This window comes from Amblyomma mixtum, chromosome 3, assembly GCF_055824585.1.
Source record: "Amblyomma mixtum isolate Tamu chromosome 3, ASM5582458v1, whole genome shotgun sequence".
Classification (NCBI taxonomy): domain Eukaryota; kingdom Metazoa; phylum Arthropoda; class Arachnida; order Ixodida; family Ixodidae; genus Amblyomma; species Amblyomma mixtum.
Genome location: NC_143014.1, coordinates 80267380 through 80294473, shown reverse-complemented (window position 1 = coordinate 80294473; position 27094 = coordinate 80267380). Strand labels below are relative to the sequence as shown.

Genomic DNA, 27094 nt, shown 5'->3' with positions numbered 1-27094 from the left:
GCGGTTTTCTGGTTCTGTGTGCCAAATTTCATAGCGGCGCGGTGGTCTGTTGCTGTGCAAATGAATTTTAAAATTTCCCATTTTATGGCCTCAGTCAGGGAGATTTCTACGGGCAACCTTGCGTGTGTGCCGCCAGTGGACACACAGCCATTGATTCTGTGCCCTGCGTCTGCTGAAGGACAAAATTTCAAGCTGGCTTTTGGTCATTTCAGGCAAATAATAACCCAAACTCTCACTTATAATCGCCAGTTTTGCCGGTCAACATGCACGCAAGAGGTTTTGTGACTGTACCCGTGACATCATAGCACAGTCTACAGCTTTGACAAAACCCAGTTTCAGTTTCGGCTTCCCAGTTTTCGCTCTTTTCACTGTTCATGCCGTGGAGTCTCCTTATATGTGACGGTGCCGCTTATGATGAGTGGGACATTGTATTGGTGGAGCTCCACTGAGTCGCTCTGTGACAAATGTGGGAGGCTTTATGATTTTGGAATGGTTCTGCTTTGATTCCTGACAGTATGCACGCAATGAAACATTGATGGAAACATGAAAATATAGTCATTGCCGAGCTTTTCTTTGAAAATCTGGAAACCATTGCCCAGTCTTTCAGCAAGTAAATTTACCATGACTCAAACAGTTCTTCACAGTTTTTCGGGACAATTCGTTTTTTCAGTCCTGTGAAATTCGAATTTACGGGCTTTTACTATAAGTATCTATTTGTGCTTACTGAAAAACTTTGGCGTCAAGATAGCACATTCAGTTAAAAAGAGAATGCAAATGAATTTACTCAGGTGTTCTAATCGCGTGTAGTTTTCAGAGAATCGCATTAACCCTTTGCAGTTGCCAGTTGGGCTCCCCTCAACAAGCTTTTCTGTGGTTGAGTTGCATGCGTTTTCCTCAGTACGCATGATGTGCCATCTCTTAAACTGCAGTCTGCCCAAAGATTGTTCAAAGACTTGGGCACGTAAAGAAACACACAAAAATATTCCATGAGTAGTTCTTGCACAGTTGTTTTCTTTCATGGTGCCCAAAACTGGTGAAATAGCTTTGGATCAGAACGACCGCAAAGTGGATAAAAGTTTTGGACCACGAACGGTTAACCTAGTGAGAAAGGTATATATAAGTTGTGGGCATGAAAAGGCGTGACAGCAGATTCTTGGAACCTGTGTTACTTTAGTTCAAGATTTTGTTGATGTGCATGTTGGGGTGCACAGATGGTATGTGACTATGGTGAACAACACCCACCACAACCTCCAATGGCCCTGGAAGGAATGGGAAAACGATCCACAGGTCGTAGAGGGCATCGGAACAAGAGTATGCATCACACTCCTCGACCAGACATTGTACCACATGCAACCCCTGTAGAGGTAGGTGTGAACATTTGGCACCTTATATTTTAGCTTTATTGCTACACTCGACTGGAACAGTATTGGAACCTGTCTGTCCTAACAATATGTTGTTTGTAAATGAACTTGTTTAAGCATGTCACTGTTTCTTATCGTCTCCTGAAAAAAATAAGCTGTTGAAATTTTGTGTACAGCATTTCCTCCCTTTTTCTTTCTCTAAATATTGAGCCTATGGTTCGCATTTGCCACACTCTGAATGTGTTGTGTATGCTTATGTGTAATTTCAAATATGTCAGAGCGAATGTGTTAAGGAGGTTTTACTGTATTTCGTGTAAGCATGACAGTGGTTGTGTGTTGCTGCTAGGTGCCATTGTTATTATAGTCAGCAGACTTATACAATTTGTGCATGCATTTAGATCTGCGCCTTGCTTGTGGTGGATGTCAGTTGCGCATGAGTCCAATTCGAAAAGGTGACATTTCGAAAAATGACGTGTATAGAATGCAATGTCTTCATGCCAATGTCAGTGCTGAGTGTGTCTCTTTTGTTCTTTCAGGTTCTCGAGCGAATGGGGGATCCAGTGCGCCATATGCCAATGACCTATGCAGGTGGCCAGAGTGGCTTTCCTTTCGCTTCATACTCTCCGCACCCGGTGTTCTACATGTGTGTTGGTGCTGCCCAGCCATACTATGCGCCTGCCCAGGGCCCCCATCCGCTGTCATTTGTTACAGCTGTAGTCCCACCTCAGCCTCCGCATGTGGCCATGGCAGCTCCAAGTACAATGGCTGGCGAACCTTTGGCCCCTTCACATTTTGCTGATGCACCTGATCTGAGCTCGGTCAGTTTCTCATCCCTCTTCAACTGCCTACCTGTGGCAGCGTGAGAATGTGTGCAGTGTAAATTAAGTTCAGACTGCAAAGCGGACAAAAAAAAACAGCAGGAATTAGTGTAGTTCTGCTCATTTGTGCTTTGTCTTTAGTCATCCATGTTCTTCTTCATACTGTTTGAGCTTGGTTCATTACTGACTAGCCTCACAAGACTGGCTTAGGGTAGACTAGATATAGTAGCATGTTGACTAGATCTGGAAATAATCTTGGTTTTGTTTAGCATAAAGATATTTGGCTTTTTTCGCTTTTCCAAAAATGAGAAATAGTAGTATGTAGGCTGCAGGGATGTGAATGGTTGAAAGTGCAAAATGTTTCGGATATTAAACTACAGAGCTTGTGGCCATCAACTACATGCAGTAGTGGCACCAGCACAGTAAAAGCTTGTTGATTCTTATTCCATGGGGCACGGACGCAGTTTGAACTAACGAAAGTGAATAGAATATATGGTACACTGCAATTGGAAAGCAGTCTTGTAGTGAGATTTCCCTATTTTATTATTTTAAAATATTCAGTTACCATCTTTTAATTTTGTTCTCCCAGAAGGCAACGGCCAACACCTTCTGTTCTAATGCCCGAACTTATCGGAGGGTCTCTTCTTCGCCCTCATAACTGAAGAGGCGGGCGGCGTTCAGCATGTCCCAACTTTCACAGCAGAGAGCCGCATCGGAGTCGCGAAGGTTGTGCAACTGCCTGTGAGCATGGTCGCAAGTCTGGAAAATAGAGCAGCAGGCGACCATCTCGCGATTGCCACTTTTCGATCCTTCGGGACTTGGAAATACATGCTTTCGAGTCTAGGAGGTTGTGCGGCAGTTTGGATTGAAAAATGAAAGTTGCCAGGATGGCCACGTGTACATTGCCCTATTTTCCAGCCTCCCGACCATGAGTCGCAAACTTCCAAACCAATTAGCATGCATTTTGGTGACATCCTGTTTAGATAAAGCCGTGCTGCTGGTTTGTGCAAGCGTTTTTGCATGAATACTAGCGCTGACATTTCGGTGTTACATCATGGTACACCGCATAGGTTGACCGCTATGGCTGCACCCAATTGAACGGACTATGATGACGTAAATGAAAACTGAGACAAAAACACACAGCAAATATTGGCAAAAACTCCAGTTTGTTCGTATTGTGCATGGTACTGTTTTGTGCTCGACCGCATGGTTTCAGATTTGCACTTGATTTTCTGTATCTCACCACTGGTCGCATCGTCCATCGTTCGACAACAGAAGCTAACACACCAAGCTGCTGAAGCATTCGAGATCAGCGATTACAAGTAACTGCCGGGTACAAATCACGGAGGTCATGCAGCTAGTGTCGTCACCATGCTGCCGCTAACGCGGAGAGCGTCCTTTTTGGCTTCACACTTCGCGTGCCCTTTTACCATCTCCACATCTTCCCCAAAGAGGCAGCGCAGCCTCGCAGTAGTGTTGCTTAGTTCGCCACTAGCCTTGGTCGCCCTGGCGGGGTGGTGTGTATTTCAAGTTATCGGTGTCACAGCCCATTTATGTTCGAATTCACAGGCTATATTTTTCATTTTGCAATAGCAACGGTGCGGTTTATTGCTCAAGTTTTTTGAGGCGTCATGGAGCATTTTGGTTGCTTCTCAGCGTGATTTTCACATGTTTGAGAAAAATGCCGCCGTATTTTCCTTTCTTAGTTTCAAGAATGGTCTATGTCATACAGTTAGAATTAACCAGAAGTTTGAATTAATGACGTGTCAATTAATGTGCTCTTATTGTAGCCGCTACAAACTACAGTGTTGCTTGTGGCACCAGGTAGTTTGAACTTCATGTAGGCTAGCAGCGCCAACAAAAGTGTACAGAGTTCCACTGGTGCTCCTCGCTGCAACTCAGTTTTGGTGTGTAGCTGTTGCATATGAGATTTCTTTTGGCATTAATCCATGGCTGCTTGCATCAGTGTAGTTGCTTGTCTATTACCACCTATAAGCAAATAGAGATCAGAGTCAATGAAACGGTGCTCCATCTTGCCTTCCAAAGGTGCGTGGGGCTGGCTGACTAGCAGCAAACCGAACTGCCAGTGGTCCTGTTGTAGTTTTGGATTCTGGCTCAACTCACACTCTCGAAGTTTGCTCTCATGCTATCTACAGCTCCTCAGGGAAGGCAGTCGCTAGCCTTCTTTTCTTCTTCTTTTTCCCATGTAGTTTTTTATGCATCCTACCAGGAATGAGCACCATTACGAGGTGCATTCTACCCGTGGCTCAGGTGAAACTACCTTACACCCCACAAATATGTCAACCCCCCCCCCCCCCCCCCCCCCCCCGTAATTTCAGATTACTGTTTTTAGAAAAAACTTAGTTTACTCATGGCAATACGTGGTAATTTCGAACCTTACGCATTGAACGTGTGGAACGTAACGCTTTGGATATGCAAACAGAAACCTGGTGACATTGGCACGTGTTTGTCATGGAACTAGGCAAAGTATAAAGCCAATTGCACCGCCTGTGTATCAGTTACATGCATGAGTGCTTTGCTTTTAACACATTTTCTTACTCCTTTTTACTTACTAGAAATGTGCCACCGTGGTGGCTCAGTGGTTATGGCGCTCGGCTGCTGACCCAAAAGATGTGGGTTCGATCTCGGCCGCAGCAGTCATATTTTGATGGAGCCGAAGTGCTAGGGCCCTTTGTACTGTGTGATGTCAGTGCATATTAAAGAACCCCTGGTGGTCGAAGTTTTCTGAGCTCTCCACTGCGGCGTCCCTCATAGCCTGAGTTGCTTTGAGACGTTAAACCCCCCTTAAACTAAACTTGCTAGAAATGTACAGCTCTCAGCTTGCTTTAAAGTCTCACATAAATGAGTTGCCTGCCCTGCAAGTGACCTACCCAGCTGAATGCCATAACCACTGTAGTGGTTATGGAGTGCATGTTATTGTGAGCGTCCTTGTGAAAATAACGATTTCCCTTTTTTTTTCTCTTTCTCTGCAAGTGCTGAAATGTGACATAGAAATGTGCTAGTGTGCGTTCTAGTAACCTGTGAAATGGCCTTGTTTAGCCCATAGTTAATGGGTAGTTGTTTAGCTACCCATTGCCAAGTGCAGGTGTGGAAACAGTGCCCACTGCCCACATATGGGTGGCTTAAAATATGCTGCAGCTGACACACATACTTACGGCAATTTTGTTTGCAGCTCACCCATGGTTCGTCATACCTGGTAGGACGACGCAATATATTTTCTAGACCTTTCTCAGTTGGCGCAAGTTTTTGTTTTTCAAATAAAACGTCATGACATTATTAAATCAGCTATGAAAGGGAAACTGAAACTGGGTTTTAGCCAACAGATTGTTGCCTATGGTCCACAGGTGATGTCACAGACAGGATCAGAAAAAACCCGCATGCACGCATTGAATGGTGTTTTTAAGCGGTGGCCCCATCTATAAAGTGTCTGAAATGACCAAAAACGAGCAAAAAAATCTGGCCATCGTGGAGAGGATATCAATGGGCTAGTGATGTCATAAATTGCCCCATTTCAGGTCACAAAATGGAAAATTTTAAAATCTATTTGCGCTGTAACAAAGCATCTGAAGGTGCAGAAGTTCGGGCTTTTGAAAAGTGCATTTGGAAGAATGGTACTTTGTAGCATGCATTTTTACCGATTATTCTGCTGTGCTCGGTTATTTTGCCTTTTAACAACATTTGGTAAAATTTTCCATTCTTTCAATATCATAACGTGAGCACTGACTGGATATTGAGCCAGTCAGTACCCTCATGGTGTTGTTGAAATATTGAGAGACTATAATTGGCTACTGAGGGGAAGGACCTGGTTTCTATCCCGGTCACAGTGGACATTATTGCCTCCCAACTAAACGGGAAGGGCAGTGTCGGTGTATGTCAAAGAACTCTGAGGTATAAATCATTCTGGAGCCCTGCACTGTGGCGTCCCTTAGCCCATGTGTTGCTTCGAGGCATTGAACCCTGCTATTCATATTTTTTTTTACTTTGCTGCATGATTTTGTCATCAGCGCCTCTAAAGACATGCACAGACGTAACAGGAGCTGCATTAAGTATTCACTCCTTTATTCTTATGTTAGTTTCTGTCTGGTTTTGTGAGCTGATGACTGCTTGTGTTTGCATGCCAGGCACATGTTGACAGTAGGATGGCAGCCCATGCAGCTGCATGCTTGCGTAATTGAAGACCTCTGCACCGACTTTGCAGTGAGCTTGAGAAGGCACTTCACTTGGAGCTCAGGGCTGCCATCTCATGGAAGTTCTCAATGCATGAAGTTAATAATGCAGTGCAACACTAGGTAGTGAAGCTTCTTGTAGCTCGAGTGCTTAATTTTGCGCATGACCTTATCGCATAACTGCTGGCATGGCTGTGAACTTCAGGCATTGCAAAATTCCTGCTATATTAACTTGACTTACTATGGGTAAAATTTCCTTGCTGGTAGCTTGGAATTTTTCTTGAGCAGTAGTTGGTCTTCTCTCTGCTGACGATGAAGGTGACAGCAGCAGCATGCTTGTAGTGGCCATCTAGTCTGGCTTTGGTGGTGCACCTTGCAGCTTTTTACCTTCCATCTTTTGTGAAACTGTGAGCGGTGTTTGAGGGTGTGCTTATTTATTCGGGCATGCAGAAATGGAAGCTGATTTGTTCTTGCATGCACTCTCACATTCTGGGCCTGTCCTCAAACTTCTCAAGAGTTACATTGTTGTATCATTCTTGCCACTTCTGAATGCTGTAAACGTACCCATCTTTGCATCAAAGCCCCCTTTTCGAAAGCCTTTCTAAAATGCAACTTCCAAACTGAAACTGTGAAATCTGGAGGGGAAGGAGCACAGGCAGGGCCATGACTAGTCGCATTCATCTGCTTTGCAACATTCCAGCTTCAACACAGTTTTCCACAGATGGTGCTGTTTACAACAGTGATCGTCATCTTCACCACCGCCAGGCCAACTATGTTCACTGTAGGACACAGAGTGGCTAGTGACAGAACAGGGCCTGTAGCACTGATTTTTGCGGTTTGCATTCAATCAGTTTCATGTAGCTGCATATGTCAGTAGGGTGAAAAGGTAACATGGGTTGAATGCCCTGCCAGACTTGATTGCTCAGCTCACTTCAATGGACAGTATGGTTGGCTGCTTCATTGGAGAGTGGTGAGAACCGTTTCACTTGGTCTTCCGGTGGTTCCTTGCGTGCTCGTGGTGACTGAACTCCTTGGACCAGCGTCAACTGTGTTGCATCGCTGTATCGTCTGGTGGCATCAAGAGTGCACTTGGTGTATCCACTTGTTTTCCGCCATGGCTAGTGCTCGCATGGTGACCCTCCATTTTCCCGAGTTAAGTGCAAGCGTTGGAGCTATGGCGACATTTTATGGTGTGCTTCTAGCAAAGAGAAGCTGTGAGTGAGTGCAGACATGGACACAAAGGCACGTTGGAGGAGCGGCAGAGTTCATAACGCACTGAAGATTCTTGACCCATTGTGACAGTGCTTAATATTAGCATCGCTTCTCACATAAATGCAGGAAACGGAAAGACGCCGCAGGGGCTCTGTGAAACCCCCGCGAGCTGGAAAAGGACGCGCCAAACGCAGTCGCCCGGGCCACCAGGTGACGCAGCAATGAGTTCGGTCAATGCTCGCATGGTCCGAAAAATTTTGTCGCTGATTGTGCAAACCGAAGTGGATGGTCGGGCTTTTTGGTCATGGTGGCCAGTGATTATCGTGTGCATGCTTGATGATGTTTGTTTTGAGAGCGTTTGAATTGCACTTAAGAGTTCCTGTGACCTAGCTTTTCTCTCTGTTTGTTGCAGCCTAAGGAGGAAGTGGCGAGCACTATGACTACAGCCAGTAGTGAGGAGCCACCAGCTGTAGTGGAAGAAGGGAATTTGGAGCCCGAGGCGGTGGTGGTTCCTGCTGTGATTGATGTGGAACCTGAGGTACCACAAGCACCAGTCAAGCCGGCATCCCCCACTCCATGCACCGCAGCTAGCGTTCTCAAGGCAGATGAACCTGCTACAAAGCTTACGCAGGCTGCTACTCCTGTGGAACGGCCAACCCCTGTGGCCCCTGTAGTGAATGGATCTGGCCCAGCGATGCGCTCCTGGGCTGATCTGTTCAAGAAAGGCTCAGGAGGAACGGCAGGAGCAAACAAGCTCCATTCGGCTGTGCCTGTCACATCAGACAGTGCCGCAAGTGATTGTAATGAAGTGCGGACAAGGCCTGGAGTACCAGAATCTGGTGACTCCAAGCTTGGGAGTAAGTTTTTCTTTAATCTTGCTCATTTACTTTGGCCAGGCTGCAGTTAAGCCTCGATTTAACGACGGCGGTGCAGTCTGCAGTTTACTTATAGTACTGAAATTTCGCTGCATAGAAATTCATCTCCTATCGTGCTGAGAATCCGCCTAAAATGCAGTGCGGATAACTCGCGGAAAAAAACTTTATGTAATTAAAGTGGTCCTTCTGCCCTTTCTTTGCCAGTAGGAACGGTGTTATGTGCATTTTGCTTATGTTGCTAGCTCGCAAGCTTCCACAGCACGTCTATCCTGCCAACCACGTCGTGGGTATTGGCGAAAATACACCAGCTTGAGATTTGGTTTCGCTGACATCGTCATCATCTTGTATGTGCGCCGAGCACACTTCTAACTTGACGGCACATTCCCCTGCTGCCATCGCTGCAACACTGCCACTTTTGTCTATTGAACATATGGGAGAAATTAAGGTTTTAATATGCAGCCCGGTTGTCGTGGAACACAAGAGCACCAACTTTACCGAAATCAGTTTATGGAAACTTTATCAAAACTTTCATATGCCACTGGCACTTGAATAAAAAATTCCTAAGATTTGCTTTCAAGTTTCTGTGATGCAGAAGCGTGAAAGCTCAAACTTCCATGTAGTCACAGACTGCACAGATTTCACAAATACACGTTTTAGTCGGGACGGCTCTGGGGAGTATAAAACTGTGATATTGTGGGATTTGCTACATAGAAGTTCGTCACATCCAGGTACAAGGTTTGATACTGTTTCACCAAAACCAAACTGTCTCTAAAGATACCTGACTGCACCTTGACGAAAAATTCTGCAGAACCTCCAGTATGAGGTTCTGAGGCCCACATTGTCCATCCTGATTTTTATATGTACTTCATAATCTGCAAACATTTCCGATTTCTTATGCTAATGCCTACTTAACATGGTTACAGCGGCCTTGAACAAATGCATTGTCAACCACACCCCTCCTATGATTCAACCGAGGGGCCTGGAGAATGGGAAAAACTGGTGCTACATGAATGCCGTATCCTTTGCTGTTTGGAATCCTTTTGAATGGAAAGTGCTGTTGAGTCCCTTATTTACTTGCATTGATTAATGTTCCAATGTGGGGTATAAATAGCAATAACAGTAAAAACAAAAAATGCAGGTCCAGTAATTTTTTTAACAGTCTGCCTGTGCTTGTATCAGTTATTATTATTTTGATATTGTATTTGTGCATCCATTTTCTAGGCGATCTCAGCCAAGCCAGAGATTGAAAATGAACATACAGAATTAGTAATGCAGGTAGTAGCAGGCCCTTTGTGTGCGTAATTCTGTACATAGCATCGCGAATTTAGCAGTTTTGGCGTTCGGTAGGTCATTCCAACGTTGCGGGACCGAATCTTGGCCGCAGCGATCTCATTTCATTGGAGTAGGTGCGGTGGACACTGCAGGGCACTCCAAGTTCTTTTGACTTCATTGATGCATTCGGTTCCGCCACCGATATTTCGAACTGCCGGCTGAATTTGCAGTAGTATGTTATATCCAAATACCCATCGTAATGAGATTTAGGCCTAAAGAAAAGCATTGGTTTGTTGTTAAAAATTGTTCTAGTTCTAATAACCAGATGGCAGAACTAGGCTGTGCTTAACATTGTTTCCATTTGCGTGCGCTGAACTAAATGTATGAATGTGACAAATGGCATACCGTCCCACAAAATGCTTGTTTAGCGCACGCAAGCGTGCATATGGTACGTAGACAACATTTATTTCTGGTCTTTTTCTGACCTTATCTGTGTATGCCGCGAGCAGGTAACGCACAGACGACGAGGCACGGAGGACCACGCTCAATGCGCTCTCTTGATTGGTTGAGGAGGTGTATACGTTCCTGAGTGCTGCAAGGAACTTATGGGCTAGAGTATAATTTCTAGTTTCAGTGCACAATTGCAAACTCTGTCACTGTGGCTTCTGTGTTTTTCTTGTGTGTGTGTGTGTGTGTGTGTGCTTTACATTGAATGAGTTCTGTCTAGGTAAAACATGAAGCAGGTGAGGTGCATGCTGGATGCATTGTATGCAGGGTGCAGGTTTGTGTTGGTTCCTTGACATAAATATATAGAACCTGCAAGCCTTGTTGGCTTGTCCAGCATTCTACAACCTGCTGAACAGCTTGCCTGTGGTGCCTGGTATGCCTGGCTCAACACCAACACCTCTCATGGAGTGCCTGTATGTAGTTTTTTTAATGTCTTGGTCATGTGAGGGGATACTATAACCTACAGTCCAAAGACTGGTTACAGTAGCCGACTGATAATTCGGACTCCAATAATTCGGACTTCGCTGAGGAACCGTCGCGCATCTCATAGGAGCGTGTACATTTTCACAACCGATATTTCGGACTTTGCGGAGTCTAAAAGTTCTCATTTTCAGACTAAAATAGATGCCAACAATATTGTGGTGATAGTTTTTCAACCGAAAGTTGCTATTTCGGCCTAATATAGACGCAAGCGGGCATCACTGTCACTACCAACCCGTTTGCCTTCACCGTGAAAGGCGCCATCTTGGATTTAAACGGAATCAACGCGTTGGGCACAATCGGACTGACTTGGATAGGCTTGGCTATTTGTTCTCCATTGTTGCCATTCAAGATAATGAGATGCTTTCCATTGCCATCATCGAGATGGCCTGCAAAGGGTACGCGCTTTAGTCAAAAAACATTTGACTAAAGGGTACATGATCGCATTGAAAACGGTACAGTGGGACAGTTGCAGCATCCGCCCTGGCTTGGACGACGCATCCCGCGGTGCGGGGCAGCACACGCGGTAGACGGGGAGGGACTGCATTCGGAGATGCGAGCGGAAGCAAACGTCTTCCCGTTGGTTACCTCTCGGTCTTCACGAACGTCATTGCCCCATGCAAACTGACCGTTCTTGCTTCTCGCAGCAAGTGCATTCATTCACGGCATGACCGCGGCCGCATCGCACTGTCTGGTATGATGTGATAGGGTACGGGCATGAGGACAGCACAGCTGTGACTCAAGATAGTCTAATATTATCGCTTGCAGGCGGAACATGGGGAGCGGCGATTTTCGCGATTTTGAAAGCCGGTTTTTTGCAGAAAAGTTTATTTTTTTAAGTTTGTGGATTTTTCGGGTCCCGACGACTCCGAAAAATCGGTCGGCGACTGTATAACATTTCTAACCCTGACTGCGACGCTGTTATTAAACCTTGCAGCCACCCCAGCTGCATTCAGTTAACAAAACCCCAAGCTTTCAGCTGTGCAGGTGATTTTGCTATAATAAACCTAACTGATCATTTTGGCTCAGTTTGGTTGCAGCTTGGTCTTTCCCTAGTGCATGCCTCATATTAGTTGTTGATATTTATTGCATTTTTCTCATCCAAATATTGTTACTTGCAGTCATCCATCTGCATGGAACATGAGCACATTCATTGTGCATTGGTGTACGTTAATGCAGTGCCCCGTTAATGTGTGCATGTTCTTTGTGTATGGTTTAGGTTTTTTTATGAGCATTCTAAATACGAAGTTGAGGTGATCCTAGCAGTATCGATAGGCTGATCTGAAAAGCAAAACGTTCATTACTCCTTGTGCGTGAGCATTAGCTTATGCTTTAGGGCCTGTTGACACTTGAACAAAACTCCGGCGAGCGAAGCGAATTCGACCATATTCACGCCGAACGGGGCGGAAAGCGGCGCAGTAAGACCAATCGGTACAGGACCAAGTTCCGCGCCGACAAAAGATGGTGGCGCGTTTCGAAGCAGGACCCCTCGCTGTGGTTGTTGCTTCCTTTTTCAGTGCATTCACTGGTCATAAATGGGGCACCACTCTTTCGATTTGTCTCATCTCGCCCATGAGTAAACTTATAAGTGGCAAATTCTGCCGCATCTAGGCCTAAAAGGAGCGTCGGTTTGTTGACAATAATGATGGCTCCATTAGGCTGAGTTTATCGTTGCGTCTCTGTTTTGTGCCTGCGTTTAGCGTACGTAAGCGTGCATATGCTCATGGTACGTAGACAGCATCGATTCATCCTCTTTTTTAACCATATCAGTGTTCGCCGGAAGCGGTGACGTGGTAACTGGGAAATGTGTGGAAAAGCGAGTAACAGCAGCGGCACTGCGGTTGCACCTTGCCCAGGCGTCAGTCGATGAGAACAGGTCCTAGTTCTTTCCAGCGACCGAATCCACTTAACTCACCGGATATTTGGACAAGTGTGAATGGGCCCTTAGTCTACTTGTGAAGCAGTTCTGGGTCCCTATGTGCAAAGCATGCTGCTTCCATTCCATAGTCTTGCCTCTTTGCTGATTTTTATTTTTTGTTTGTTTATTTTTCCAGCCTGTACTTTCTGCAGTCCTATGCCATTCCTTTGGTGCGTGAAACGGGCAAGAAGGATGAGTTGGTTATCGGCTCAGCATATGACCCTGAGCCATTCAGAGACCTCCTTATGAAAATAAAGCCAGACTGTAAAAAGGTATGACAAGAAGAAATTAATACCCATTGCAAATGCCACATGGGTCAAAATTTAGCACAGTGAAAATGAAAAATGGTGGTATGTTTAGAAGGGATGTAAATTGTTACAGTACATGTACAGGGTGCACAAGTGATGAAAGTATGATGAAACCAAGATGCATGATTGAGAAAAACTACAGTTAATCAAAAATGTGGTCCTTGGGGCAGCGTTTCGAAGCCCACACTTTGTTTTTTGGCACTGGAGAGAACATGGAAGGTTCAGTTCCAGTTGTGTTGTAGCCAACCCTGCTCCTGTTTGTCTTGCAAGCCGTCTTGTTGCATTTTGACTACAGAGTGCAATGCCATGCCCCTCTGATAGCAACTTAGTAAAGAAGATATTTGGCCATACCAGCCTGTAGAGCATCTAGTGAATGCCTCTATTCATTTGAATAATTGTTGAACAGCTTACACATATTCACAGCTACTTCAGTAAGCTAGCTCTTGTAATTAGTACCCCTGTCGCATGGTCATTTCGAAGGCTCTATAACTGAAAATTTATCAACTCAAAGGCGAATTGTGCTGTGCAACGCATGTGGCTCGGAGTGGCTCAGAAGCACAGTACTGTACAGATTTCGAGAGCCTTGGAGTGGGGGCTGCATGTACTCTTGGGTGCGGAGCGCTCACAACAACACGCTGAGGAATATAAGGAGCAGTATTGTCTCTGAAAAATGTGGAACTTCATTATAAAAGGAACTTCATTATTTTCCAAAAAGAAAGGAAAAAAAAAACTTGCTGGGCTACGAAACACTGTAGCAAGCATAATACCATCGTTGCCAGCGATATAAAAACAATGAACAGCAGCCTTCTCAAAAACTAATGAATGCTACTGTAGTTTGTACAAGGCAACAAAGTTTATTTCAAGAGGGATTAATAGTACTGTTACAAATATTTTGTTCTTAACCTTTGTTGGCTTAACTTACAAAGGTTGATTGCTTGCATGCCTGCTAAATTATTGGCAGCGACAGTGACACCACAACACGTTGATGTGAGATGATGGAATCTCTCTATGACGATCAAGTTTGCTGTGTAGCAGTAGAGAATCTCGAAAGACTCACTAGCCATTGAAAGTGCCGATGTGACGGGGTATAAGTCAGCCTGTTGTATTAAACTTTTCTCACTAAGCACAGTTATGGAAATGCACACAAGGAACATATTTGCTATGCAGTTATGCTGTCTTTTTTTTTCCCTGGTTGTGTTTCCTGAAAAAAAATGTCACTTGTAATTTAGGCGAACGCTATTCATGGTCATCAGCATTTTTCGATTTGCAGTCATTTTATTAATTGCTTTTCACTACCAATATTTGAAGACCGTCTGACCTTATGTGCAAAAGTTAATAAAATTGCTAGTAATTGTCTGCCAGAGCAAAGGAGTGCAGTGGCTCATCCAGTGCCGAAGCAGGCACTGTGAAGCTGGATGACACGTGGATGACAGATTTTTTTTATTTCCGCGTATAAAAGGCGCACCCCGAACTTGGCACTGTGATCAATACAGTAAAAGCTCGTTAATTCGAACCTCAAGGGACCAGGAAAAATGTTCGAATTATCGAATGGCCGCGAAAAAACTGACAAGAACCATTTGCATTACGGTATATGTACCGTATTTACTTATGTAACGAACCCACTCGCATAATGAACCCACCCGCCCCCGATTATCAGCAAAGAATTTGAAAAAAAAAGCGTTGGTCGAACGCTTCCCTCTGTTTCGCACCGTCACAGTCCACAACACATTTCTTGGCGGCGCGCCAAGATGCTGCGCAGCGATGGCATCACGGTGCCTTTCGACGTTAGCTCTAGTGCAAGGGGAGACGAACTTTGGCAGAGTGCCAGCGCTTGTCCGGCTGTGCAAGCCTCGTTTTCAGTACGTTCGCCTTATCGGGCCTTGGGCGATTGGGGCGTCTACTGGCACTCAGTCATTGGAACACAGTAGCAAACGCCTTTTGCAGCGAACGATGCTAAAAGCCGGCGTCATGATCGCGGCTGACCGCGTACTTCCGTTTGCCATCCTTCCGTTAGGGGAAGGGTGGACGACACTCACAAAGAAAAAAAAAAGGTTTTTCGCACGTAATTGGTAGCGCCCATCCGAAGTCATAGCCTTTCATGGGCCTTGGCTGGTACCGCGCCGACAGAACTTATTCGTATTTCCGAATTAACAGGGCTCGAATTAACGAGTATTTAGTTTTCAGAGGTTGTGCGGAAATGAGGGCAGGCAGCCACCACCGCGGCTCCCAGCACTTGACAGCAACAAAAAAAAAAAAAAAACGAGCTGGAGATGCTGATGGCGATATGGATAGCGAAAGCTCGCGGCGGAGGAAAACGATGATGATGAGCTTGGCCTCGGGCGCCCTCCGTGGGCGGCGTCTGGAAGCTCCTGTGCGCGTGTGTGGCCTCCGCGATCAAGCGCTCGGCTCGCTCGTGCATTCCGAAGGCTATTCCCGCATGTGTCGTGGAAAGTTTCGGTGCGGCCCTTACACTGATCTTTCTTTCTTTTTTTAATATTTTCTTTGTGAAAACGGGGTGCGGCCCGGCCCGTACACGAGTGCATTTACGCGGTGTGTTCAATTTTGCGAGACGAAAAATTTCCGGAAATTTTACCCCGCGTAATAGGCGCACCCCGAACTTTGAGCCAGATTTTCTGGAAAAAAAGTGCGCCTATTATGCGAGTAAATACGGTATTAGCAAGACATTTAAATCGCAGCGCTAGACAAGAATAACTTCATTCTTTCATTCGTTATGACACTTAGAAAAAAGGTCAAATAAACTTCTTTGTTGCCTGTGGTTGCTGTGTTGTCTGATGCATTTTCAGGTGCACTTAGAAAGGTAGGCTGGCCATACTGAATACACGAATGCATGGAAAAGCTATGTCTTGGTTACAGTGCAGTACCGCTTGTAATGCGGAGTTTCCTGACTCTAGCCGTATGCGTTATAAGTGGTCTATGCTGTAATTGCATAGTTGGTCCAGGTAAGGTACAGGGTTCTCGCAATGACATTTTGTGCTGTGCTCGGATAATTCGAAAACCCACTTAATTGAAATATTTTTTGCAGTCCCAGTGACTTCTTCGAATTAACGAGGTTTTACTGTACTGCAGTTTATTGCTTCAAGTGTGTGCCATGATATCCACTCCTCACTATCCTGTATAGCAGTGTCGATGTGGCACTACATACTGTAGTTTGCTTGGTAGATAATTTTCTTATTTTGCATGAAATTTGTCGGAATAACTCATCAGTTTTGTTTTATGTCTTAGGGAAAGCAAGAGGATGCAGAAGAATTCTTGAGCTTCATGCTGAATGGCTTGCACGATGAAATGGTATCTTCAATGCGTTCTGTGAGCAATGGTCATAATGGGCAGTGCAATGGAGAGGCCCAGGCATCAGCTGAGCGTTTAGACGACGAAGACGATGATGAAGGCCCTTGGAAGACTGTCAGCCATCGCAATCGATACCAAGTGACCCGTTCGGTAGGTCTGCCACTCATATTAAAACAATGTGTCTATATGTAAGTGTGGATATACAGTCGAACCCGGATATATTGAACCCGCATAATTTCGAATTGTTGGCTATATCGAATACACAGATTACCCCCTTGAAAATACTATGTAAAAGTATAGGGCAGTTGCGAATTGTTGTCTATATCGAATACACAGATTACCCCCTTGAAAATACTATGTAAAAGTATAGGGCAGTTGCGTTGTATATCGAATTCCATTTCCGCCGGACATTGGATATATCGAACGCCGAGCCGCGCAGCGCCCCTGGAAGGTGCACTTTCCCCAAAGACATTCCTGTCCGTCCTCAGCCGCCTCAGCGGAGAACATTTCCGCAGTCAGTCAGCAGGCGCAGGGCCATTTTTTTTTTCTTTTTTTTTTTTCCCCGTCTTTGCGCCTCCCCACCGGCTCCTGCACTTTGTTTTACCGCATTTTTGTCCTGAGACTCCTCACAACTTCGAGAAGCAAGAATGATGTGGCAGTATGGGCTGCTGGTAGGACAAATTGCTCCCGACTCCATCCGCGCTTAAACAGTAGTTCACACTCAGTGAAAATTATAGCCAGAGAGCCCAAGTTCTGAGCGCCTCACAGCTGTGACTGTGTTTCCTAATGCTAACACTTTGTCTTTTACCACTTTGTTTTTATTGGTACACTCACCAAGGCTTCAAGAACGAATGATACAGTGCGTAGTAATATGGTTTTGCAGGCGCTATTCTTCCACAGCCTCTGCAGCATTAACTATTATTATCGAAGTATAGTTTTATTCAGCCCAGAATTTCGTGGTTTGGTGCGTTTTAAATTCTTCTTGAGATGTGTGGTCATATTTGTTATGCCACTGGATCCACTTTGGCCCACCATCTTGATTTTTGTGACCATCTGCCAGGGCTCCCTAAACAGCAGGAAGTCGCTCGTCATACTCTTAGTGTTTGGCTGTAAACTAAACTTTAGTGTGGGATTGAAATTGGGGGATAAACACACTCTCACCGTTTATTTCCAGCTGACATTTCAAACCACCAACCCCACCCCGTGATCGCGCTTGCCGACAGCGGTAGGCCGTGCTTTGTGATAACAGGAACAACACTTGCTGACACATAATGGCATTTACCTGCAAGCGTTCACGCCTCCTCTTGAGCGGGAGATACTCCCAAGTTAGTTCCCTCGTTAGTTACGGTAACTTTGGTGAGCGCAACATCGCACAGAAACAAACCCAAGGGGCTGGGCAGGTCCAATGTGTGAGCATCAGAATGGCCATGCAAACTGAAGCCTGGTATCCGTCTGTCTGTGGGGTGAGGAGGAGGTTCCGTGGAGAGGGAAGAGCAGAGAGCGCACAGGTGTGCCGCGGCTGAGTGGGGACAGGCTACAGTGTGGCTCGTAGCCCAGGTTGATTTGGGACGTTAAACCCCATAAACCAACCAACAAATAGCGAATTGTAAACCACGCTAAGACTACACTAACAGACACTCCTGTCTACACCCCTAGGCACATGAGAATAGATGGGAACGAGCCGGAACATAAGCTTGCTCACTAAACAGTCAAGCAGGATGCATCACTTTTATGGCCAGGCTTCAGAAGAGGCACCACTTCCACTGCACTCCTCTCTATTCATAACAGAAGCAGCTCCTTTATGAAACACACACTCTGCACACTGTTAAATTTGAAGGCTTGGGTGGCATTGTTGGGTTGTTGTGCACAGTTGTATCTCGCATGCAATGCTACCTAGTGCAATCAAATCATTAACTCATGTCCACTTAAATTGAGCTCGCTATTTGGTTCCGTCAAGTCTTAATTTGAACCGAATTTTGGTCTCGTCCAAATTGAAAGTGACAGGAGTAGATTGTATACAGTTGACAGATATTTTGGACCTGGCGGGTCCAGGAAAATGTTCCGAATAATCAAACACTGGAAAACCGTGAACTTGACGAAATCCTTTTTCCGCGACAAACCGGATGGGGAAAACTCTAAATTTGCCACTCCTAATGCTCCGCTTACAAGCAATAGTAGTACCAACTTGTAGTTGAGCCAAAGTCATGCTTTCATCATGTCCACACCACACCATGTCTAGGATACAAAATATGCGACACGGTCGCAGGTCATGCCATCAACAATGCCACAAACCAATCCTACACTAGCGCCGCATGTTCTTGGACCTTGCTAGCGCACCACAATGTAAACCCCTCATCGCCCAACGCTTACTGCGCAAGGTGAGGACAAAACCAGTTTCTTTGGTGTCACAAAGATGGAAAAGGGGAACTTGCGGGATGAAGCGAGCACCTCCAACTGCCCCTCATCAACCGCACACTGGCAGACGCTCTCACTGTCCTGTAATCAATGCAGTTGTGCACCCAGGCTTGCGGTGGGCTCTTTATTGTAGGCTACCCCGACTGGGACAAAGTGACAATCTTAAGTGGCAACAATGACGATCAGAAATTTCCAAGCCAATCCTTGCCCAGTTGAATCCATTTGAATTGACTATGGTGCCTTCCTTGGTGGAGAAGGGAAGCCAATTGTGGCAGCGATGCTCTCTCTCGTTTTTTTTTTTATTTATTATTATTATTTCTTTGGCATCTGTATTTTGGTCCCAAAAATAGGAACTTTCTGAGTGCAGAGTCCGAAATATTGATCATGAATGTGTAGGCCTTCCGTTTGGTTGCATGATTATAGGAATCCAAAAAGTCACTCGGCCAATGTGCATCATATCTTCACTGGGAAGGAGGAATGTCTGCTCATATGGCGCCATTCATATATGCTCTTGTCACACTGCAAACCAATTACGTTTTTTTTTTTTTTTTTTTGCATTGAAATATTATTTTCATACGGGTATTTATGGAGAACTACTACTATCATCCGAACAGAGTTTTCACTATGTTTCCCCAACAAGTGATTACTAGATTGTTCATCTTTGCACTTGAATTGATTAGGCTGGGGTGGTTTTTTTAGAATGAGCACTGATTATATTTGTACTTGCTTTTTCAGGCAGAGTATTCTAATTCTCCACTAATGGACATATTTGGAGGGGAAATGCGCTCATCTGTCACAGCTGATGGGGAGACATCAGCTTCACTTCAGCCATTCTTCACGTTGCAACTGGACATCCAGGTATGCGGTACCTTCCTTTTAAGGCCAGTGGGAATGTGGCCTTTGTAGTTGACAACCTTGCAGACTTTTCATACCGTATTACATTTGCAGTTTTGGCATTTATGTTAGTGTACTGATATTGGCACCATATTTTACCCACTATTTTTTTTTTTTCCAAAAAGTTTTTGTTTATTTGAGGGGAGGGTTCATTATTGAATCAAAATTTTCTACACCCGCCTGTCCATCCATTGTCAACAAAAGCTCATGGTTGACAAATTATGTCCCTGCATCACTCGGTTTTTGTGTGTGGCTGGTTTTTACCATTGTTCACTTCAAAAGGTGATTGCTGTATTGCAGCGCAATCCAGTTTTTTTTTTTTATATATATATAGCTTGCCAAGTGCGTTTTTTTCACGAGGTTAAAAAAAAAACAGGTAAATTATCATTGACAAAAGTTTGGGCGTGGGGCGGGTTCATTGCGCAATGTAAATACGACAGATTTTAAAATGCACGTCTGTGTACAGCTGAGGTGTGCACTGCATTTTTCTTTAATCATTTCCTTTTTGGAGCGGTTGCCACTAATCTCCTGTAAGCTATGGACGAGACTTTAGAAAAGTCATCTGCAGGTTGTCTGCCTCTTCCCTCCCGAGTGAACTTTTTTTTCTTTCTCTTTTTCTAATCCCTGAATGGCTGCCTTCATCTCCGAGGTTACACCTCATGAGCAATATGAGCTACTTGCCCACGGGTCTACTAATCTAAGTACTCCTGCCTACCCCTTGCAGCTCTAGAGGCTTTTCTCTTTTCCCCTTTGTTACCTAAAAGTCCTACCCAAATCTTTATGGCCAGCATGTTTGGTACCAACAGTATGAGAATTTTCAGTTCTTCGTTTTGCAGCATCTTTTTCAATGAAATCTTGACTTGTGATCGAGATTGTGGGTTGGCAGCCGTGGGCACTGGCCTAGCTCACCTCATCCAGTTTTAGCAGCCATAACTAGATTTCTTTTCGTTTCTGGAATGTTTTTTTTTTTTACAAATATTGAAGACTCCAAATTAATAATGTTGCTTGCCGAGGTAAGGACTTAGCTTTGCTTTTATTGCAGGATGGAGTGAAGACTGTTGAAGAGGCTTTGCTACACCTAGCTGCTGAAGAGAAGGTGCATAATTACCACAGCAGCAAGAGCAACAAGGAGGTGCGTAATATTCCAAACTTGCCACCTGCATCATCTTGGCTTCCCCGTCTTCATGCTACGATGCAGGTCCCTTGGTGCCATTATAGTAAAATCCTGCCACATTCACAGGGTCATCCAAGTAGCCCTACTGAAACTTAAATTGCATGCTGCAGAGCTGCCTGCACACGTCCGACATGCGTGCAAAGGGAGGCGTGACGAAGAATGGACAGCCTTCATTTCACAGTCCACCCGCTTAGTTTCAGTTTCGCTTTTCTGAGCTTAGATTGGGATTTTTTTTTTTCACTCCCTTGGAGTTCGAATTGATAAGCTTGTACTGTATTTTCAGGATGGCTCGAGCACTGTTATTGCCTTACTAAATTTCTTCTGATTTATGCACCAAATTTACTCTGCGCATGGATTGGTTCTTGGGCTTCACCCAAGGAGTGACACACCAATAGATAGGTGGATGTATGTGACGTTACGGACACCATGATGGTGGGCCTCATACTTTTTTGTAGCGAGTGGTAAACAAATTAGCACGCAGCCTTTTAGCATGGTCCGGGACCACCAGCCTGGCAGCCACTATCAACTAAGTACAAGCCATTCATTGACATCTGTCTTCAATTATGATGCAGTAAAAATTGTTAATTGAGCCCGGTTAATTTGCAAATACTGAAAATTAGAAATTTCAGTGTGGTATTGGCCAACAGCCATGTAAGTTTATGGTGTTGAGGCACTCATTAATTTAAACGCTGCTGGACACTTGCCATTTAATTCAAACAGGTTCCTAGCAATATCGCTCGTCAGGCTTGAATTGTGTGGTGTATTCTTGCATGCACACATTTGGTGTGCACAATGGCAGGCATGACAAAGATCAGGGGGCTGTTGTCGCTAGATCAGTCAATAGTCCAGCTGGACAGTTAACTATTTCCTTACCGCAAAAAAATGACCGATTTTGAGTGTTTTAAATTATTTCTTCAAGATGTGCCAAATGCACTGCTCATTGTAAGGCATAGCCGCCGCGGTGGCTCAGTGGCTATGGTGCTCGGCTGCTGGCCCGAAAGGCGCTGGTTCGATCCCGGCCGCGGCAGCTGAAGTTCTTTGGAGGAGAAATTCGAGGCCCGTGTACTGTGCGATGTCAGTGCACATTAAAGAACCCCAGGTGGTCGAAATTTCCGGAGCCCTCCGCTACGGCGTCTCTCATAGCCTTAGTCGCTTTGGGACGTTAAACCCCATAAACCAACCAACCAACCATTGTAAGGCATCAAGCTGTAGTTTATTGGCTATACTTCTGAAGAAAAAAAATGGCACAGTTGTGTGTGCAAAACTTTTTGAACAAATATTGGTTAAATGTGCTGGTAAAACAAAATGTTTTATACAAGCAAACAAAACAAGGATAAGGCACTGCACTGAGCCAGAAGTTGATTACAAAAAAAATCAAATATACAAAACGTTGCGCATGTTTTAGCTACCATTGTTGTAATTTTTTCGCTGCATACATAATACACCGCACTTTCCGTGGCCTTTCAAGTTGAAGAATATGACTGCTGTGCCACTACAGCAAGCAGTCCTTGTGAGGACATGAAGTGGAGATGGATCTGGAATGTGCAGCACATTACACTTGTTCTGAGTTCTGTTATTGCTTTTTATAGTAACACTTTTTTTTTGTGTTTTTTTTTTTTTTCAGTTGGTAGCGAATTGGTTCTATGGGTGAAAAGGGGGCGTGGCCTTCCTTGACATCATCATCATCAAAAATTCTGCGTTTATAAAATATCTCGGTACATTTGATAAAATATTTTGGCAGTTTGTTAAAACTCTTAGGCGCCAAATAAAACCACTGTCATCATTTACAAATAAACTGCACTACATAAAATACAACATAAACGGTAAAACGAAACGCTTGCGAGCACGTGCTGTAGTCCCGGGTGTCTGGGACAGTCTTGCTATCGGACCTGAAATTTGATCATTCCACATTGTTGTCTAACTCACTTTTTAAAAAAAAAACTGCATATAAACCGACAAAATGCTCAGTGTAGCCTTTCACCTTTGAGGAGCGCGTGGCAAAATGGGACACCATAATCGGCAACCGGCGGACTAAATCTGTTCAAAGTTTCATTTTTCATGTTGCCTCTTTGCATTAGAAAATGAAAAAACGAAACTGAAACCTCAGATTCAGTGTTATAGAAGCAAACTAGATGGTGCAGCTTGTCCAGTAGTGCTGGCATGAATTTTTGGCACCAGTTTTGAAATGTCAGTCATATATGACCGATGGTCTATGGCATGGTAGCTTTTTGAGCTTTGGCGCCAGCCTGCAGTGATGATGATTCGGGCACTCATCAGCCAGCAAGCCATGCGCAGCTGCATGCTCATCACCTGCTGGTCATGCAGTAGAGCCTCCCCCATGCAACAACACCGCTTTTGAGGAGGCTGCATTGCTATCACGTCATTTCTTGAAAGAGGCCACTGAGTCCCTTGCTAGTTTAATGCAGTTGTTGGAACTGTGTTAAAAAAAAAACGTTGCCATTCAGTTATCTGCGAAGCAGATAGTAGTTGCCTGGTCTTTTATCTGAATTTTTTTGCGATGCAAATAGCTTTCGCCAGTTTTTGGGGGCCGTTCAATAATTTGACTTTCAGATCATTTGGACGTTTTTGGATGCTTTGGAAATATGCTTGTTTGGAGCATCTGCAATCCTGATTTCTGCATAGAAAGTACAGAAGGCTTTTAACATCTCTTTATAGGTGGATGCCTTGCGTAGAACAACCTTGGAAAAGCTACCCCAGGTGCTTATTCTTCATCTGAAGCGCTTCGTCTATGACAAGAACGGTGGCTGCAAGAAGCTGATGAATGCCATACACATACCTCATCAGCTCCAGCTTGACAGAAGTAAGCATTCTGACAAGTAAATTTCAAAGCTTGTTGGTGATTGTGTTAATAACTTGTGTATTTTTTTTCTTTCTTTTTCCCAGAATTGGTATCGTCAAGTGAGAGATTATCCAATAAGCAGCGCTCTTACGTGCTGTTTGCAGGTATGGCTGACTGGACATTGGTTTAAATAGATGCACTTGCCTTCATCATTTCTCAATAGCATACAAATACAGTGCCACGAGTGATGAACATGGTACACAACAACAGGATGGGCACTATGTGTTCTGTGTTCATCCTTCGTACTGCCGTATTTCTATGTTTTCATGAACGACATGTCTTAATGTTTGCCTTCATCTGTGATTGTTTTCTTTTAATTGCAGTACTGAGTCACAGTGGAGAGCGCACCGACAAGGGCCACTATGTGACTGATGCCTACCACCCTGCTGTGCGTACATGGCTACGCTGTGATGATGACAATGTGACACCGATTGCCCAAGGGGAGCAGCTGCGATTTGAAAACTCGTCTCTTGTGCCCTATCTTCTCTTCTATCGACGTGCGGACACTGACCTTCAGCCTAGATAAACGAGAAGCCAGATTGAGAAGACTGTGGAGGTGGACTGGGCAACAAGCATTGCCAGCTAAGGGGTTGCCAAGTGTGCGGCCTGTGTGTTGGTGGCCTTTTGTGCATACTACTAAACTTCACGGCACCTGAGTTTGATTGCCTTGCTTTGTTCTGTTGTTCATCTCTCTATTTCTTGCTACCCCTCTTCCTTGGAATGCATGGTTTGTTAAGCACTGTAGGCAGCATTTCATACAACTTGCTCAGTGTCGTATGTGTGTTTTGACCTTGGTTTGCTGCCGCTTGTGCTCTTCTTCTGCCAAACATGTGTTACTGTGGATTCGTGTATCTGTTGTGCGTGCACAGCTATTTATTACGGGCCTTTTTTTTTTGTGCTGGCCTCTTCACTGGAGTGCATTTCATTTTGCTCTGGGTGCTGGGGGAGGAAGAGCCAGTTTTGGGACTCTTCCTCCCCCAGCAAGAATGTGTCTGCTAGCAACAAGCCCGTTGCTTAGCAGTTGTGCGTATGTGTATATAAAGAATGTTATGCAAGGGCTTCAAGCCAGAACTTAGTGCTATACTTCTAGCTGCAATATGCAGACCCTCTTAAGGTTTTTATGGTTGATGTGCTTTCCATGGCATGGGTTGACCGTGGGAGGGAAAGACACCACATAAGTGCCTCATGTTTCATAGTCCTGCATGGTCATGGTACTGTACTCGTGCAAGCAGTCTGAAAGGTAGGCTCTTTTTTTTTTTTTCCCCCTCCCTCTTGAACAGCTCATGCATGCATAAATACAGCTCACTGTCTGAATATGTACCATCATGATACTTCAGCTTTGTGCCCCCTTCTTCCATCTCTTGGTGCACATTGCTCTTCTGAAAATGTTAGTGAAATGAACTGACATTTTTTTTATTGTTATTGCATTGTTTACTTTTGTGGTCTTTCTTTTTGCAGCTGTTTAACTGCTTGATTACAACTAAAGTAAATTTTCACTTCACTGTTTGGAAGTCTCTTTCTCAAACAAAAAAGATCTATATATATTGTTACATAAATATTCTGACATCGTTATATATATATATATAATATAAGTGATGTCCTGAGCAATAGTAGCCAAGCTTTACAAATGGTTTTACTTCGCATGATGACTTGGCTGAAGGGAATTTTTTTATGAGGGTTCATGATGCATGTTTTTGTCGGTGCATATAATGCAGATCTCGTTTGAATTTCAAGTTTGCAAAAAGGTGTTCATCCTCATCTTTTATTCATCTTGAAACATGGAGGAATGGAGAGCAGGATGACAAGTAGTACACAGTATATGGTGTAGTCGTGTTATGGCCGTTTGCATGCAACGGCTGAGACATGGGTCCCTTAAAAATGTGCCAAGTGCACATTTCCTCTTCACAGAAATACTTCAGTAAAAATTTGGTCAAGTTGCTAAAATTTTCTAGGTACATCAAAACATCAAAATGTTCTAGATTCGTACCATATCTTGCATTACTAGGTTGAGAATTCACCAAAACAAGTAGTGCGAAGTGAGCCTGTCTGTTAAAAGCTTGGTCCATGTTTCGAGAGTTCACTCTGCACAGCCAGTGTTCTTGACACGAAAAGCAGGGCTTAAGCAACAGTGCTCACGTAGTGGCAGGAAGAGGTATGTTGCGTTGTTTTAGTCACCATTAAGCGACAGTGATGCTCGAGAAAGGGACTTACTGCACAGGGAGTCAACTATTAGTTAACATTTTCTCCTTTAGGGTTCTTTGCCTTTGTTTCTCATGCTGATCACTTAAGTCAGGAACAGTGCCTTGCTATATTAGAGCTAGTCAGTTTGCATTAGCTTTGCTGAGACTGGTTTGGTTGGCTGGGATGTTTCCTTTTAGGCAATGGGTTTGCCAATAAAGTTTTTCACAACTGTATATACAGACACTAATGATGCAAGAGGCATCCTTTCTTCTATATTGTAAAGTTATGTAGGTTGTTCAAATTTTTGCATTAAGTGTGTGCAAAGTTGCGTTGTTTAAACTTAAGTTAATTGAGGAATGTCTGGCTGGGTGCAAGCTGTGTAGGACAGAAACCTGCTGTTGGCAAGTTTAATACACGATACACCAGAGTACCTCGGGAAAGAGGGTTATATTTCTTATACTCTGTACATAGTAGTATCACTTGGAGAATGATGAACTGGTGGCAGAGTTTTAGGCATGTTTTAGGCTTGTTGCTTGAAAAACTCGAGTGCAGAGGGTTGTTTTTATCCAAAACGTGTGATTTGCAGTGTTTTTTTTTATGAACATCTAGAGTAAACTACAGCCAGGTGTGCGGCATTTGCACGTTGAGGAGCTTTCTTTTTTTTTTTTTTCATATAGGGCTAAAACAATGTTGAAGTGCAACTCGTGGTATTTCAAATAAAAATATTGCATAAGATTGTTGTCTTCAGTTCTTGTACTGCACGAGGTGTACAGCTGATGTTCAGCAGTAATTGTTCTTGGGTACTTTCCCTCCGGAGATAACACGATGCATAGATGTCAGTGTTTTTATGACCACTGCAAGCGTTGGCTGCATTTCTGTGTATGCCCTTGAGGCCGCAGCCAACCTGCTGTGCCTATTACAGGTGTGCAGTGAGATTCCTTCATGTGTACGGAGTTGGAAAGCCGAACACCAACCAAACTCCTTAGAGCATCGACTCCTAATTCTGGTGGTATGTTTCAGCGATGCGGAAGACATTACTGTGCATTAATCGCCACGTGGTATTCTCCTATGACTGCTAAATAATTTAATCAAATTTTTTGTCATGCTGTTTTGGTTTCAACAGCTGAATGATGAGTGTGACGTCAATGTGTGTTTGAAGTCACGCCGAGGCACGAAAAACCTGCAATATAATCACTGCTCCTAAATTTGGTGTCATTCCATCACTTGAGGCAGTCTGGGTTTAGCATTGTAGTGATAACGACTGAGCAGTTCTGAGGCTAAAAATTTTAAACGGCGCAAACGGGGACGAAGCAGAGAGGGACACGA

At 44.4% G+C, this 27094-nt stretch overlaps 1 protein-coding gene across 7 annotated transcripts in view; it reads left to right on the top strand.

Moving 5' to 3' along the window:
• Usp10 (ubiquitin specific protease 10) overlaps positions 1-26503 on the top strand; it is a 47400-nt gene extending 20897 nt beyond the window's left edge. For 4 of the 7 annotated variants that reach the window (XM_089579890.1, XM_089579889.1, XM_089579888.1 and 1 more), the window contains 13 exons: positions 1212-1364; positions 1898-2179; positions 7705-7788; positions 7991-8435; positions 9377-9468; positions 10539-10645; positions 12767-12902; positions 16182-16394; positions 19395-19517; positions 20596-20685; positions 23404-23548; positions 23632-23691; positions 23911-26503. In XM_089579890.1, the coding sequence (XP_089436016.1) occupies positions 1212-1364; positions 1898-2179; positions 7705-7788; positions 7991-8435; positions 9377-9468; positions 10539-10645; positions 12767-12902; positions 16182-16394; positions 19395-19517; positions 20596-20685; positions 23404-23548; positions 23632-23691; positions 23911-24113 (2133 nt within the window). In that variant the 3' untranslated portion in view covers positions 24114-26503. The remainder of the gene's footprint in view (positions 1-1211; positions 1365-1897; positions 2180-7704; positions 7789-7990; positions 8436-9376; positions 9469-10538; positions 10646-12766; positions 12903-16181; positions 16395-19394; positions 19518-20595; positions 20686-23403; positions 23549-23631; positions 23692-23910) is intronic. The other 3 variants (XM_089579894.1, XM_089579892.1, XM_089579893.1) reach the window with 2 other exon arrangements.
• Positions 26504-27094: the final 591 nt, after the last annotated feature.